General features: G+C 40.9%; 1 protein-coding gene across 1 annotated transcript in view; it reads right to left on the bottom strand.

Annotated features, from left to right (window-relative positions):
• The window catches only part of LOC144651171 (uncharacterized), a 77,710-nt gene that overhangs the window by 18,713 nt on the left and 42,186 nt on the right, over positions 1-16,811 (bottom strand). The window contains 19 exon segments of the mRNA XM_078511060.1: positions 395-692; positions 1,317-1,768; positions 2,204-2,503; positions 3,102-3,431; positions 3,889-4,164; positions 4,831-5,127; positions 6,052-6,241; positions 6,779-6,888; positions 7,519-7,801; positions 8,286-8,653; positions 8,760-8,810; positions 10,666-10,953; positions 11,332-11,611; positions 12,600-12,964; positions 13,245-13,274; positions 13,617-13,649; positions 14,365-14,646; positions 15,616-15,916; positions 16,283-16,644. Of these exon segments, the coding sequence (XP_078367186.1) occupies positions 395-692; positions 1,317-1,768; positions 2,204-2,503; positions 3,102-3,431; positions 3,889-4,164; positions 4,831-5,127; positions 6,052-6,241; positions 6,779-6,888; positions 7,519-7,801; positions 8,286-8,653; positions 8,760-8,810; positions 10,666-10,953; positions 11,332-11,611; positions 12,600-12,964; positions 13,245-13,274; positions 13,617-13,649; positions 14,365-14,646; positions 15,616-15,916; positions 16,283-16,644 (4,896 nt within the window).

The following is a 16,811-nucleotide window of genomic DNA, read 5'->3' as shown; positions in this document are numbered from 1 at the left end:
AAAAATGGCTGGGTTGATATTTGGAAGGGCGTTTGAGTCCGACAACTCAACTTGCACAGACGAATATTGCTTGATGTACAACTAGCCAACTAGTTAATATCAACAGTTTCTGAAGATACTGAGGCAAAATAAAGTATATAGTAGAAGGCTTCGTAATCGCACGATTTTATATCGCTACTTAGAGAGAAATCGAAATATAGCCTACGGCTTATGTTAATGGGGTTGGGAGGGAGGGGGAGAGGAGGAGGGGGAGTTTGATTTGCGGCGGGCAGTTTGTGCCCGAGACTCAGTGAACTTACTTTCGGATAGGCTTATTTTCTGCTGGGGGAGGGGAAGGGTGTTTTATTATCGGATTTACTTTATACAATAAAAGTTGCCAGTTTTCACAACTTACAGCCACTCCAGAAGAAAATATAAGCTGCGTTGACGTCGTCTTGTGATAGACTTCCCGCAAAGGTCGTCAAAGACGCCACATCAAACTTCCCAGGGTGAAACGGACCGTTATTTCCCACCTCTCGACCAATCACAAAGTTGTCCTTGTATGGGTTGACTGTGGTCGTATGGACTGGTTCTCCTGTGGTATTATGAACTCGTAATTGTGCGTTGTAGTACATTTTCATTCCATCTTTTTTATTCCACGTAACCATGACGTAAACCCAGTTATTCGTAGCAGCACCAGCACTGCTTTCGACCTTGTAATGAAAAGGATGGATTATTGATTTTATGATGTACGAAGACTAGTACATTAACCTATCGCAATCTAATGGTTAACGTGGGCTAAAATATAGCCATAAAAATGCGTCTGTCGCCTTTAATACTCCCGGACACTATAATTTACAAAGACATCTTTAATAGAAATTTCGTACGACTGTGTAGCGCATATAAGAAGTGATTTTAAAACGATAAATTTAAATTGTAAATAATGCGCCAGTACGTTTCGGGGTAACTGCCCCTTCTTCAGTGGAAATTTGAAACGACAGCTAACTGAAACAGCACGCGCAGTAACCCCGAAACTTATGGAGACAATTTTCTTCCATCTGGCGCATTATTAGGCTCATAGAATCGAGCCTAGCGCATTATTTACAATTTAAAATTGTCGTTTAAAATCACTACCATTAACAGATGCACAATAGCTCCAGCAATCCTGCTAGGAAAGGCTTTGCAAGTAACGTTAAGTTACATTACGCTATGTTATATTTACGTCAAATAACGCGAAATGGCGCTGCATGCGACGCATCAGTTACATGGCATTGCCATTTCTTTAACGATTACATTACGGAGCTCAAAGGCTTTCCGTTAGCGCTGCCAAAACCTACCGTCCATTCCCTATCAGCACTCCTGATCGCAGCAAACAATTTACCCTTCTGCTTGAACAAGGTGAAGCCGCGCATGCCTCGGCTGTGAGCACCGGTGTCCACAATGTACCGCGGCTCGTCACTAACATCTGCCTTGTCAAACTTGAGCTTTGTACCAAACGAAAGCCCATCAGTGCACTTCTCTGTGTTAATCACACAGTCTTCGGTCGAGATCTGGGCCACAGCGTGCGACTCGTGCCCGTCAAAGGCCAAACCCCCGTCTACTAAAGTCATTTCTCCGTGCGTCCTCAGGTCAGGGTTCCCAGGGATTTCCTGCGTGGAGTGTGGATGCCTCGCGTGGAATATGATGCTACTGTCTGAGAGTTTGTCGGCTGGCGGAGGCTGTCCGCCTGAGATGCGGCTGTCCTTTACTGATATCATTGACCAGGAATGTACAGGCTTGATTTTAGGGGCTGAAAACGGTACATTTATAGAATAAATGTTTGTAGCACTTTATAAAGCATTATTTGGAGGTTCTTATTGAATACCGTTACAAAATCGAACTGTTGTTTTGTTGTTTTGTATCTCCGATCAAATGGTAGGAAACCAGTAAATGGCAGCGCACTGAAAGGCAAGCGAAAGGCGTAATGGCCAGCATGGTTCAAGTGTTAAAGTGTCCTGTCATACTGGTATAGAAGTGTGAAATTTTTCATAACGGCTTTAGAACTGCCGTTAAAAATATAATTTAATAATATCTCTAAATATTTGTAATCGCAAATTCCTTACGCAAAAACCTTAATCCCTAAGTTAAACAAACAAACAACCAAAAAATAAACAACAAACAGAAATCAAACAAACACACGCAGAGAAGACAAACAAAACAAAAAAACAACTAATATCTTACTCACCAGGGGCAGTGATGGTCATGTTGATTACTTCATCCGGGAACTCTCCAGGAGTGATTGACACCTTCTTGACGTCACCATTAATTTCCAGGTCGTTTTCGGTCTCCAGATCCTTAGCGTCAAATGTGACGGGCTCAGGCTGAGCGCCACTTTTGGGGAAGATCATGGAGACTTTCAAGTAGTTGTTCTCGGGGACGACGTAGCCTCCTTTGCGGCCTCTTGACGGTTCAACTCTAATCTCACGGCCGACCTTGTTGTGTATGAGCAGTGGGATGTAACGCTCGTCAGGTCCGGATGGCCCATCTTATAAAGTGGAAGAAAATATATAAATGCCGTTAAACTAACGCTTAAAAAAATCGCCCATAAATAGGAGAAAGGCTAGATATCTTGCGACGCGACGAGGATTTGCCACCCTCCCTTCCTTGTCGGCTTGTCGACTTGTCGACTGTGTTTTTTTTTTTTTTACTGAAGCTTTGCCAAATACTTGCTAGGAAACTTAATGTTTGCAAAGAAATTACTCCTATGGATCTAACTGACAAAACCATAGCTTTATTACAACCAAATTTGTCTCCCGGGCGTAATAATTCAAAGTTACAAGCAAACGAGACTAACTTTGAAAACTGTTCAGCCCAAAAACATTTCAATAACCCATATTGCAATCTGTTTCAATCTGCGTCACTAATGATCGTCAGTACCTTCTTTTGTATTTGCTGTGTTATTGAAATGTTCCTTCACTGTTTTAGAGGTTATTTGTTATATTTTACCGAATTTGATTGTCATTTCCGATGCCTAAATTTGGCTAAAATCCGTGAAACAGTCCCTTTCACACGCTGCTCATAATGAAAAAAAAAAAAGTGCACTGGGGTGCAGATAATACAAAACACCTAGAAAAAACACTTACTTAGTGGAGAGATCACAACATCTGTGACTTTTTCTTTAAACTTAGCAGGCTTCACAATAATGCTCTTCCGATTGTTAATCATCATTTCCGAGTGCGAATCAGGATCGAAGGCCTTCAGAAGTAAGGGCTCCGAGCTCTGGAACTCTCGCGTGATCTTCATAATGGAGCCGCTGTTGATGTGGAACCCCTCATTCAGTCCCTTGTAGCTGGGCGCTATAATGGACTTCTTGCCTGCACGGTTCCTGACTTTCAAAGTCACATAGTACAGGGAAGGCGTTTCGGCGATGTGCTGTCTGACAGAAGGGACACTGGACTTCTTCTTTCCTGAAACTGGAAAGGAGAAACAGAATTGAAAATTAAGGCGCGCGCACTATCTGTGATACTGATGTAAACATCCAACATTACATAAACAATTCCACCTAATAACGAAGAACACAATGAAGATGAATTGGAAAGTAAATAATAAGTGATCATAGCAGTATGCAGGACGCGTGTCACATATCAACCTAGTAAATGGCCCAGCTTCCCACGAGTCTCTCATAGCTTAGTTGTTTAGAGCGCCCAACCAGTATCTGGGACCCCAGGGGTGGATTCTGGTCGGGGACTCACACCTTTTCTTTGTCCAATGCTCGTGTCATTGTTCAACAATTCATCTACATTATTTATCACCGAGCTTAAAATTTACCATCTATATTTTTAACAAAAAAGATTTTTAGTTTTATGGATTAACTGAGGTTAAAGTTTGTCGCTTAGTCACAGTTCATCATCTACCCTGTCAGCCACTCACCTGATGTTCCAAGAACGATCGTTTCTTGCTTCCCCTTAGAAACCTGTGGCGTCACAGACTGTTCCATCTGTCCATTCAATGTCAGTGCATTCTTGCCGTCCGCTGATGAAGCCGCTAGTGTGATTGGCTGAGCAGAGGTGGTACCTTTGGTAATGGTCATCATGAAGTTCTTCTTGACTTTCCAGCCCTGGGCGGGGTTGTTGTCGCTTGAACGAACTAACACGTCTTGTCCAGCCTTGTTCATGAATTTTAAAGTGACGTAATACTGCTGTCCTCCTAACAAAGGACAAAGAGAACAAAGGTGGACATCGTTAAATTCACAGACCACAGTGCAGTAATTAACAAAAAAAACCATCATCAACAACAACAACAACTGCCGCGGTTTAATATATTTTAACCGATAGTAAGACTTGCATGGACGTAATCGCTCGAAATCTTTGAGAAATGTTCTGTTGCTATATCAATCATAGGCGAAAAAAAGAAAACCGCAAGTAAAATTTTATGTTGAACATGTGTTATCGGGAAAATCGTTCACTTCTGCGTTAGCTCAGGTAACGACTGGTTCATAAAAAACGCAGAAATCCCACCGTGTGATATTGAAGAAAACAGTAACCTACGGTACATTGCATTTTCTTGGAAACCTTTTAAACTCAATTTCATTACCATGACCATAATAAGACGGTTGTTATTACTGTTGATGTTGTTGTTTTCACCAACACTGATCAGTTTTTTATCGGCAGCACTCATTATCAAAACCACCAACAACCTTCACTATTCCTGACTTTTCCTTGACTTAAACATTAAATTTATGACCAGATACTAACTTTCCTGACTTTTCCCCGAGAAAGAAATTTGTTTTCCTTTGACTTCCATCCTGATTATGACAGATACAAGTTCCTTCTACCGTGGAGTAAATTGTAGTTTATAAATCAAACTACAAACCTGGTGACATTCCTGGAGCCAAGATCTCACAAGTTGTGGGCGCACCCTTGACTTCACTTGGTACCAGCTCAATAAAATCTTTGCCATTGATTTTCATCAACTCGTTCGAAGCCGGATCCACAACCTTGAATGTTACAGCCGAGTTGCCAGTGGTCGGTTTCGTGAATGACATCATGAAGCCCTTCTTGACTGGGAAGCCTTGTGGTGGATTATTGTCACTTGGCATAATAACAACATTTTTACCCGATTTGTTTAAGATCTTCATTGATATGTAATATGTACCAGTGGCTGAACCGTCTGCAAGAAAATTATTCCCATCATTAAAACATGCGTGACACTGGCAATATTTATATTAAAAAGAAACAATTTTTTTGTTTTGTTTGTTTTTTCCCGTGTGTCTCACTGGCAACATATACCAGAGTTTGTTTTTCCTGCGTTTGCGTGATTTCGTCTTTGTGTCAATATTTCGTTACTGTGATCTAGGTTTAACGTATCATTCAGTGTTCTGAATTCCCGAAACAAAACACCATATGCCGTAGAATTCCGGTTATAGCCCTGGGCTTATACAACTTCGTAAGGGCTTTTGGGTGGGCTTATAAGCGGAGGGGCTTATATCCGGGAAATTTCTGCTTATAAGCGAAATGAAATAAACGTTTCGAAACGAGCCTCGGGAGTGTTGATCGAAATAGGTTTTTAGGTTAAAAACGCATAATAAAGCCCCTCCAAACATTTAGCCCTGTTCAGTACTGTCATCCGGTAGAGGGGCCGGCTTATATCCGGGGGGCTTATAATCGGATGTATTTTTTTGTTTCCAGGTAGATGGGCTTATAACCGGGGGGCTTATAATCGGAATTTTACGGTATTGTGGCTCAATTTCGCATTGGTACAGTCTAGTATTTTCCCTTGTTTTATATTCATTAATATATATTACCATATACCAGTACAAAGAAAACACCAAATTGTACCAAGGGTACAATTGAACCACAACATTTACAATGTATGAAGAAAGATATTTGAGTTAAACAATAATCAAAATTGGCTTTTAAATCTAAATTGTCGGATCTTCACTCACGCTTGATGTTTGCTAAGATAACAAGAAGTTAAATATGGGGTTAACGGAATTGTTCCATCAGTACATCAAGACAATGTTTCCTTAAATTCTTTGTCGTCATCTGCTTGTTAAGGTATTGGCATAGTACATAGGAATTGCATCACTCTTACCTCCTGCGCCGTCAATCTTTTCCTTGGAGATGACCACAACAAACGGGCCTTTACGTGTTAGCTCCGGTGAAATAGTGAGTTTGTCTTGATTATTCAACAACAGATTCAGATCAGCGGACTTGGCACTAAAAGTGACTGCTTGACCAAGTGCCACATCTTTGTGGACTTCCACGGTGTACTTTTTAAGTATCTGTTTAATAGGAAAATGGGCATGATGAATTACGTGTGCATAATTTATGTACAAACTTGTGGGAAGAGTGCTGGTTAGTGCGCTGGACTTCGGATCGAGAGGTCCGGGTTCGAGCCCAGGCCGGGGACACTGCGTCGTGTTCTTGAGCAAGACACTTAACTCTCATAGTGCCTCTCTACTCCCAGGTGTATAAATGGGTTCTGACGAATTAAATGCTGGGACCAACACCGCAAAGGACTAGCATCCAATCCAGGGAGGAGTCGAAATACTTCTAATCGCTTAATACTACGGAAATCGGGATAAGCTCCGGACTGATGGGCCACTAGGCACAAACGCAGACGGACCTTTCAAATCCATCTAAATTTTGCTCAGTCCTACCATCCTTGTTCCTTTTTGGTTTAATATTACAGCCACTGCATGTATAAAATCTGTGTGGAAGCCTAGTTGGTTCACCAGGGCCAGCAATTAACTGCATAACATTAAAGGACTAGGAGTAACTGCTACTCCTTCTTATTCCTTTAGGAAGTATTGCCTCACCTGAATACCCTGCGCTGGTTGTTTGTCGCTTGCCAGGAGTTGCACATCTTTGTCGAACGTGTTTTTCACTCTTAATTTAATTGTATTGGAAGCTGATGAATCAAACATGCCTAAAAAATAACAACACAACTTAGCACCTGATTAAGATGAAGTGGATAACCCTAAAGATCCTGTAGTTATCTCTTTTTTTTTCTCCTTTTTTTTGACTTTTTTACCAGTCTCAACAACAGTTCTTTCCGATAACATTATTAAAAAACATTACACGTGTAATTGCTAGCTGTTTGACTGACTAAAAAGTTTTCAAAAAAAAAAAAAAATAAAATACGCACACAAAACAAAACAAAACAAACAAAAGGTCACAGTACAGTGCATCCCATTATAACACTACCATTTTCTAACTCCGCCAAAAAAAACAAAAACAAACAAAGAACAGACAAACAAACAATCCCACAAGCCTTCACATGTCTGTCCGAGTAATGTTCTCTTTCGATGTGACTCCATGACTTCGAATCTGCACCAATTTACTTTCCCTTCTTTTTAAATTGAGTACCCCATTCGTGAACAGTTTCTTTTTACAATCCTGACATATAATTTTTTTAGCATACTGGTCACGTTCATGTTCTCAGCACACTCTTACTTTTGACGAGAAAGTAGCAATTGCACTCGGTTAGCCCGTAGTTAGAGACGAAAGGTTGCAAAGTCCCAGCGGAAAAAACCTTACACCAAAAGTAATTACTTACCACTTCTAAAATAGAAAGTGTACACATTACGCATCATCGATGGAGACAAAAACGACCTAAACGTAGAGAAGGATCCGATAGAGAACTTGGCATAATGGCCCTTCCCTTGAACGTCACGACCGAAGCACAAGTTAGGCTTGTTGGCATTGAGTTGAAGGTCGATGTCTTTTCCCTGATTATCAGACGCCACTTCTGCACCATCTAGGTAGAGTTTGAGACCAATGTCGTTTTTCCATGTCATACTGGCATAGCACCAAACATCGGCAGTGATTTTTGCCTGCGCCTAAAGACATAACGAACACAAATCATGACATCAATGTTTATACTTCATGTCGCGGATCGAAAGTGGTTTTCAGGGCTTGAAGAAAGAAGTAGAGAGCTTAAACACATGTTTTTGAGTCACAGACGGCAACCGGAAGTCGAATGTTTAAATTTTTGGCGAACGTTTAACTCAAAAAAATTGTTGGAAAGCCTTTGTTTTGGCAATTACAAGTTCAATTTATGAACAAAAAGTCGCTTATACGCGCCAAAGAAGAACCTTCCACTTCCGGTTGCCATTCGTGGTTATAAAACGTCAGCGCTCAAGCTCTCTAGACGGTGTATGGTTAAATACTAGGATCTTCGATTACTCCCGGAACGACCCAAACTCACATTAGTTTATAGTTAAAAGGGTGCTGCAGCGGTCCTAGCGTCTCATGGTTTTTGAAGACATCACAAACTCAGCACTAATTTAATTGTAACAAACTCTTCTTCCGCATACAGCTTACCTTCCAAGCCTTTTTCGCGGTGGCTAACTCAAAGATCAGGTTACCATTCACGATGTACACAGACACCCCACGCGTGGTCAGGCTGCGAGCTCCACTATCGACAATATACTTGGGCATTTTGTACGACATGACCGCTTCATCAAGCTTCAACTTGGCACCCATAGAGAATCCATTCTGACATTGCCCAGGGTCTTGCAAACAGTCGCTTTTTACTAGAGAGGCTTCAGCGAATGCACCAGCACCGTCAAATAACATGCCGCTGCCTTGGATGGGGGTGTTTCCATACAGGTTAAGCGGTGGCGTTCCTACGATCTTGTTGTGCGTTTTGAAGATGAACGACCATGAATGAAAGGGAGCCGCTGGACTGGCTGAATAACGAAAACATTTTCACTGGTAAGTGATGCAAAAATACACGACAAACAATAGATAACATGGCGATATTTATCGAAATGCAACTCGACATAACACACAAACCTGGAACGACAGCAGAAGGTGCAAGTCCCGCCGCGTCATCGTTGTTTTCTCCTGAAGAAACAAAAATCAAAACACTTTCAGAATCCAGCAAGCCTCTACACGTAAACCTATTTTTTTTTGAAATAACAGTTCTGGCATACACACAAAGTGTAAGATTGATTTTGACAGTGAATATATGAACGACATTATGTGAACTGCGGATAAATGATAAAATGAATGAAATAATCCTCGCAGTGTGTAAGCAATTTAAGCAATTGCTTTTTAGCCTGAAGAAAAAAAAAAGGCTACAACGGGACTTGATTCCATGATCTCCGCGATACCGTTGCTCTATCAGCTGAGCTAAGCTTGATTTTGTTGGGCTAATTGAAGTCAAGTTTTAATCAATTTGTATAAAAACGTGGCCAGTAATGCCAAAAAATCATACTTTGGCCAAGAATTCGCTGAGTAAGACGTTTTTGCCAGAGCCCAGTATGGGCCCGGACGCACTGGACTGACAAAATTTGTTTGGCTCTACCAAAAGTCTCGACAAATTTTGTCTCTACCAAATTTTGAATTTGGCAATCGTGGACGCACTTGAAAACAACAAAATTGTTTGATAATCACAAAGTGTCAATCATGTTAAAACTGTACAGCTTCGATAACTTTCCGTTCACTGAAAAGAGTCTTACGTTCCGGCCGATAAGAGCCGCATTTTTCGCATTTAGTACAATTCAATAGTCTTGACTCGCTGCGCTTTCATTTTGATCAGCAGCGGTACTTGTACTCGGGCGGTTTGAAAATTGTGCCAAGCCAGGAGTACTGCGAGCCGTATATATTGTTGTGTGAGTCGTTTGTCATTATATCTTTGCCGTCCTCCGCCGTTCACAGCTCAATTGTCGAGAAAAAAATAAAATATTATGGCAGACAACTGCCTTTAAAAGCGAGAACAAGTATACTTGTTTGACGTTTTCTTTAAGATTAAATCATGTTAATTGAAAAATCTGTCAGTTTTGACGCTTGACAAAAATTTGTCCTGCTCCGAGGCAGGACGACGGCGCTTTTGAAGTTTGGTAAGGCTTGACAAAATTTGGTAGATCTGAAAATCCCCGGGCGCACTTGTCTCACGGAACTGGTGACAGATTTTTTCGCAAAATAAACAAAAAATTGCCCAGTGCGTCCGGGCCCTATGTCTGTAGCACAAGGCTTGTTTGTCATGTGAAGAGTTCGTTTCTTGTGACAAGCTAGCTAGTGTTTGACTGCACGAGTACCGCAAGACAGCGTGACTACCGTGACTTGCAACGTGCATGATTATTGCTGGTTTTCACTGTCACGCAATCAAAAAATAAATTCAAAACCATTCAACTACAGAAGCTATGAATTTCAAATATTATAGACGATAAATAGATAAACAATTTCTCCAAGTTTCAGGTCTGTGCGGTGTACCGTTCGCGAGTTATTTGCCGAACCTTTCCACGCAAATTTATAAAGCTTAGTATGGAGGTGCCATAACTGTGTCCTTCCGAGGGACACAAATATGGCCGCCGTGATGTCAGAGAAACCATCTGGAACTCAATTCTGTTTACAACAGCGGCAATCTTTGGCTCATGAGCTAGTACAGTTTCACATAAACACCACTTACTATATCTGAAATGTTCAATCTGCTCAAAATGGAAAGGAAAGGCCCATTTCAAACAAAACAGCTTTGTCACGGCACTCAGCTTGATGTCAAATACGACGGAGAACTCAAATATTAAAAATGCTCTGTTTAAAACACGAATGACACTATCGATCTGGAAATTTGCAAAAAGATATATTTTTTGTTTATCTTACGTCTAATGAGAACGAAAATTTAGCAGGCCTAGTGAATTTTGATTTCAGAATTTTATGACGTAACATGAAAATCAAGAATTGTAACGCAAGCACATACCTGACGGTGTAAGAGTAACCTCCATGACTTTCTCTTGTGAGTGACATGGTTCGACCTTCAGTTTAGCAAGGTTGTTTAGGAACACTCTAGCATTGGTAGAGCTATCCAAAGCGACGAAGTTGACAGGCTGTTTGGAAACCATTGTCTTCACAACCGTCAAGAACGAACCCTTTTTCACAAACATGCCGTTAGGTGCTTGGTTGTCGCTAGAGAACACGAGAGCGTCTTGTCCAATGCTGTTCATAACTTTCAAGACCATAAAGTATTTCTCGCCTTCTCCTTCAGATCCTGCAAAACAAATTACCAAAGACTTTGCTTCTTGTTTATCTTTGCAACTGAGAAATGTCTTTAATATGCATATAACAAAAGAGGAAGTATATCAATTTTATCCCACGTCTTATTTTTGGCGGGAAACAACTGGACGCAATTTATGGCGGGAAAAACACAGGCAGCTGTGACGCACGCGGCAATCTTTGGCGGGGAATAACTAAAAGCTGTGACAACGACTCTAAAATATAGAGGCATGGTACAACAACAGATTAAAAAGGTAACAACACTTAGTTATATCCACACCGAAACAAATTTATTAACCAACAATGGTTTCCGTAACGCAAAGTTATACCGCCCCTTTAGCTGGGTTTCGAGTCAGTCACAGCACAAACCTACCTTGCCTCCAGAAGTAACTGTAGATGTGAGAAATCGTTTTTGGAGACAGTACCCCTTTGAAAGTGGAGATGGAAGCCAGTTGAAACCTTGCGTGTGCGCCTTGATTGACACTGCTGCCCACAAAGAAGTTCTGGGGATTTCCAGAAGACTCGTGATTTCCTTTCGCTCCCAGTGGATCCCCGTCCACCAGCTCGCCATCAGAATAGACCTGGAGCCCAGTCTTTCCGCTGAAGTCTCCCATAACGTAGAACCACTTGTTTGCGTAGACAGGGATGGAGGCCTGTAATGGTGAAATATAAAATAAGCAAACATTTTTAATATTACAGACTGCAGAAAATCGTGCCAGAAATCGATAAAAAGAATTCCGCTATTGGTGGTTTCCAACAGTGTTACAAAAACTGTTTATATATAGGAAAAACATCCGAGAAAACTTTCAGATTATAAAGCAGGCAAAAAATACGTTTTGTCAAAATTAAAATTATAGCTCTGTAGCGTTTTTCACAACCGAGTTATAACGATAATAATATCATAGGTGACAAATTACTCCTTAATTTTGGCGCGTCACATGTGCATGGCCGGGCGGCAGTGGCGTCGGGTAACGATGTGCACTGTCACTTCGCCTCCCCCGGACCCTTCCAGTCGGCGGGGCCTCGTCTCGACGAACTTGGTCAGGGGCCGTCAACAGGAACTTCGTCCCTCCGCGTCTAGCTCGGGTTCGCGTCACTGTCATTCGCGCGTTGTCACCAGGTAGCGGGTTTCTTCATTTCATCTTCCCCTGGCTCGGATTTTTCCGGGTTCCTACTCCTTTGTCCATACTAATTTTGAAAAATTCGGTGTTCAGTATACAGCTGCCATGTTTGTGTGCCTCTTTTGGGCACAAATATGGCGGTCATAGAATTTCACAATCAGAAACGTGGATTCCACCATGGATGATATTCCCTTTCACTCAAATTCCTTCTAGATGTCAATTCTAAATTATTATCACATCTGGAAATTGGAAAACAGCGATAAAAATAACCCTTTTTGTGACAGTAAAGAAACGTTCAACAGGGACTACACAAATTTCAAAATGTTCTATCTCCTTAACGAAGCACTTTATCGATACCAAAATTAAAATAGCGGTTTGTGTCCTTCATGTATAAAATATGTGAAAAGCATAGCTTTGTATGGATTTACAGTTTAGATTTTAGAATTTTGATAACGTCAGATGAAAACCATCAAGTTGAAACCACCAAGCGAAAAAGTTGTTTGGTACGAACATCCCTTACCTGATAAACCGCATTGGACGTAACAACCTTAAAATAGAGTGAGTTCAGCTGCAGGAACACGCTGACGCCCTTGTTGTTGGCGCTAGCACCACTATCAATCACATACTGAGGCGCGTTGGACGTCAGTGACAGGTCACTGAATCGCAGTTTGGCGCCCAGAGCGAACCCACTGATACACATGTCTGGATCAATCACGCACGCCGTGTTAGGCAGCTGTCCGCTCAAAGAGCTCTGAGTCCCATCGAAACGTGATCCTCCCAGTATAGCCTCTAAGCTGCCGTGGATGTTTAAGGGCGGGTTGCCGGGAACTTGTTTGTCATTCATTGCTGAGAGAATCCATGAATGGGACGGGTTGACTGGAGGTGCTGCCAAATGAAAAGCAAATATTGTTCACGTTTGTGATTGGTCGATAAATCTCGTGCAACGTGATTTAACCAATCAGAATAAAGACCGCCTCATCTGACAATCAGGTGAAAGCTTTGCCTTACACGACTTTTACCGCGCTCATCACTCCAATTTTGAAACTTAAACCATAACACGCGTACGTTTTCAAATATCAAAACGTCTAACAAGAGTTCTTACTGTTATAAAGAACGGGGAATTGATTTCTAGTAATATTAATAATTAATTAATAGTAATATTTACCTGAAACACTCGACTCTTCCATGGCTCCACCTTTGGAAAAGAAATAGAAATATAAATACAAAAAATATAAAAAAAGGAAAAGAAATATATTCTTGATTAATGAGATGGTCGTGAAGTGCTTAATTAATGTATTTAAATGCAATTTAAAGGAGTTGACTACAAAGAGCACCAACAGTACTAGTGGTCTGAGGTTGGCTTGGAGGCGCATGCGCACTGGCACGACATGTTGTTCATGTGCGAATTGTTAAGAAGGCAATGCATGAGAACAATTATCTCAGGAAAAAAATTAAAAAAAAAAAAACAAATTCTCCCAGGACAAATTATAGAAAACACGTGACTTCCAGTATGGAGAATCTGTACTCAGAAACTCACCTGCTGAGATTACAGGCTCCGAAAATGGCTGGCCTGAAATTGGAAAATAAAAACGTTAATTATGCTTAGAAATTACAAAGAGCATTGATCTTCTTGATCTTCACCTACATTATAAAACGTTAACTACGCTTAGATTCTGTGAAAAGTATCATCATACGACTTACGGGTATGTTGAACTCTATCAATAGATCACATTGAGTTTCCTTTTTGTCAATGTTCTTTTGTGAGACCGTCCGGAATCAAATCAGCGGAAAAATGTACAGACAAAGATACAGAAAGCTTAAACCGTGATTGAGCGCAATCGAGCACAGCTAATTAATACACAACTGATCAACTGAGGCTATAACAGACTTCACCTCAAGTTCAATTATAAGGGATATTACCTGACATAGAATTCCCATAGAAACAGTGCAATTCGCGCAAAATACTGTCAAACCGAATGTTCTTTGTAAAGTTGCAGCGTAACAGTGGTACTTCTATCACAAGTAGTTTGCCCGAAACAAGATCAAAAGATAGGACATTTGCTTAGTAGAATTTCCTGGTACATTCACCAGCAGATTTCTCTCCAATTTTGAACTGTAGCGCGGAACTATATCGCAAAGCTGCTATTGCGCTACAATATTGCAAAATCGTGCGGGAACGATCATCCCGTATACCTGTTAAAGGGACCGGATATACTTGCTAGAAGACCAATTATACAGGAAACAGATTCAAAGCCGGCATACAGTCAACAGAAAAAATCACAAACCTTTTTGTGTTACAGTTACTTTCACATCTTGTAGAGGAGACTTGGTAGGAGTTACAGAAATGCCTTCCTGACCATTCAAAAACAATGCCTCCTGATTACCGCCGTCTTCTTTTGCATTGAAGATTATCGCTGAGGGCCTGGGCACGGCTTTCTTAATCTTCGCTACAACCCCGGATTTGATCGTAAAACCTTGTGAAGGATAACGATCTGACGGCATTAAAGTCAAATTCTTTTTCGAAAGGTTTGTCACTTCCAGGACGACGTAAAATTTGGCCGCAGCTCCTGAAAAATAAGCAAAGATAGTAAAATAATGGTGAACTTTTGAACAGTATTCAACGGCCAATAAAGTTTCTGAGTGAGGCTCGCCAGGGTGATCTGGTTTAAGATGACATATAGTGGAGACTTGAAAATCGACACTGAGCTTGACTCATTTGTATTTGAAAATGAAACTGAGTAAAGTAATCTTGATGGAGCTTACATTCTCAACAAGGTCAAAACATTTTATAATTCGCCTCACTGATTACCAATATTTTTTCTTTGCAATTGAGTTCTAATAACTTTGGTGGTGAATCAAAACATCAACGAAATGACCAGTGTTTACCAAGTCAAGCTATAAAGACAAGATGGGCCTCTGGTCAGCAGATTAACTAAAAATGTGATATTTATTTGCTACGCCTCGTGGAACCACAACTACTTTGACAACGTTATGACGAAATTCATCATCAGTAACAAGACAGACGCATGAAAAACTGACGTCAATTTGTTAAAGGGACTGTGTCACGGCTGAGTGAAGTTTATTTATTTTATAGTTTTGCCAAATACTCGCTATGAATCCAATTGTTTGCAAAGGAATAACTTCTTTGGATCTTAACGACAAAACCATAGCTTTATTGAAGCCACATTTGTCTTGCGGGCGTTAAAACTTAAAGTTACAAGCAAACGAGATTAACTTTGAAAACTGTTCAGCCCAACAATATTTTAGAAAACCCATATCGCAATCTGTTTCAATCTTCGACACTTTTGAGCCATCCGTACCTCCTTTTGTATTTGCTGTGTTATTGAAATGTTCCTTCACTGTTTTAAGAGGTCATTTTTATATTCCACTGAACTTGATGGTCAATTTCACATGCCTAAATTTGGCTAAAATTCGTGGCGCAGTCCCTTTAAGTTGACGAGTTTCTCTATTCTCCTCACTTCTTTATCAAACAGTGTATTGATATTGTAAGAGAAATTGCAATCTTGATCACTAACCTGATCCGTCATAATCTTTATAGTAAGAAGCTACACTGCCTGTGTGAGCAGCTAGGATGCATTCGTCAAAAACAGCCAGCGATTTCACGGAAAACTTTGCAAAGTCAGAGCCAAAAACATTGGGAACCCTTCCGCCAATACAGAGGTTTGTTTGTGCGACGTTTATTGGTCTTGACGGCTCTTGTTTTCCCAGAGCGTCTGTAGCCTGCAGCACGCCATCTTCGCACAACGATAAGCCTTCAACTTCACTCCATGTTCCCGTCAGGTAGAACCAGTTGTCAAATTTCAACGGAGCTGAGACCTGACAAAAGAAATTAGTCGAAATAATAGTTGGCGAAAGCTTAAGAATTACATGGCAAACCAGTTCTGATTTCTTCTTGAGCGGTCCGAATTTTGCAATACAAACTGCTTCAATGATCGCTCACAATTTTCTTTCACGATTTGCTTGTTTTGAAGAATACGTAGAAACATTTTTTTGTTAACTTGGTTGAACCTTCACGAAAGATGTTTAAAAAATGCATGTGCGTCCTAATTTAACATTAAGGCGCGTGTTTGAGGAAACGGATGGATTTCGTTAACGGAAAAGTTGCAAACGAGCCATAATTACTGAAGGATTTATATTTTAGCTTGTTTGGCTAGTATTAAGGAAACAAAAAAGTCCACGTACCTCCCAAGCCTTCTGAGAAATCGCCAACGTAAAGAAGATTTTCCCATCTTTAACATACATCGATACACCGCGCGTCTGTGAGCTCTGGGCACCCGTGTCAATCAAATATCTTGGCTCCTTGTAGTCCTTCGCTGATTGGTCGAATTTCAGACTCATACCAATTGAAAGTCCCTTGGTGCAAAGAGCAGGGTCCATCACACAGTCAGTACCACTCATGTCAGTGGTAAGGAACCCAGTCTGCCCATCAAATGCCACGCCGCCGTCGCTAGCTTTGACGTTCCCATGCACTCTGAAGGCAGGATTGCCCTCTACAAAGCCTTGAGGAGTGATGGATTTAAGCCTCCAGAAGTAGATACTTGTAACTGTAGTAAAAAGACGACAGCAGATTATTTAAGCGAAGTTGACTTGGTTTATTGCTGAATTGTCTCTTTGCATTACCCTGTCATGCAGCCTTTTCAATAAAAATAAAATGGCCGTGGTATAGATGATAGAAACGGAAAGAGCGTAATCATATTAGTGAGTTTGTTAA

Source organism: Oculina patagonica, chromosome 4, assembly GCF_052425735.1.
Source record: "Oculina patagonica isolate OP01 chromosome 4, crgOcupat, whole genome shotgun sequence".
Lineage (NCBI taxonomy): Eukaryota > Metazoa > Cnidaria > Anthozoa > Scleractinia > Oculinidae > Oculina > Oculina patagonica.
This window is presented reverse-complemented; position numbering and strand designations above follow the sequence as displayed.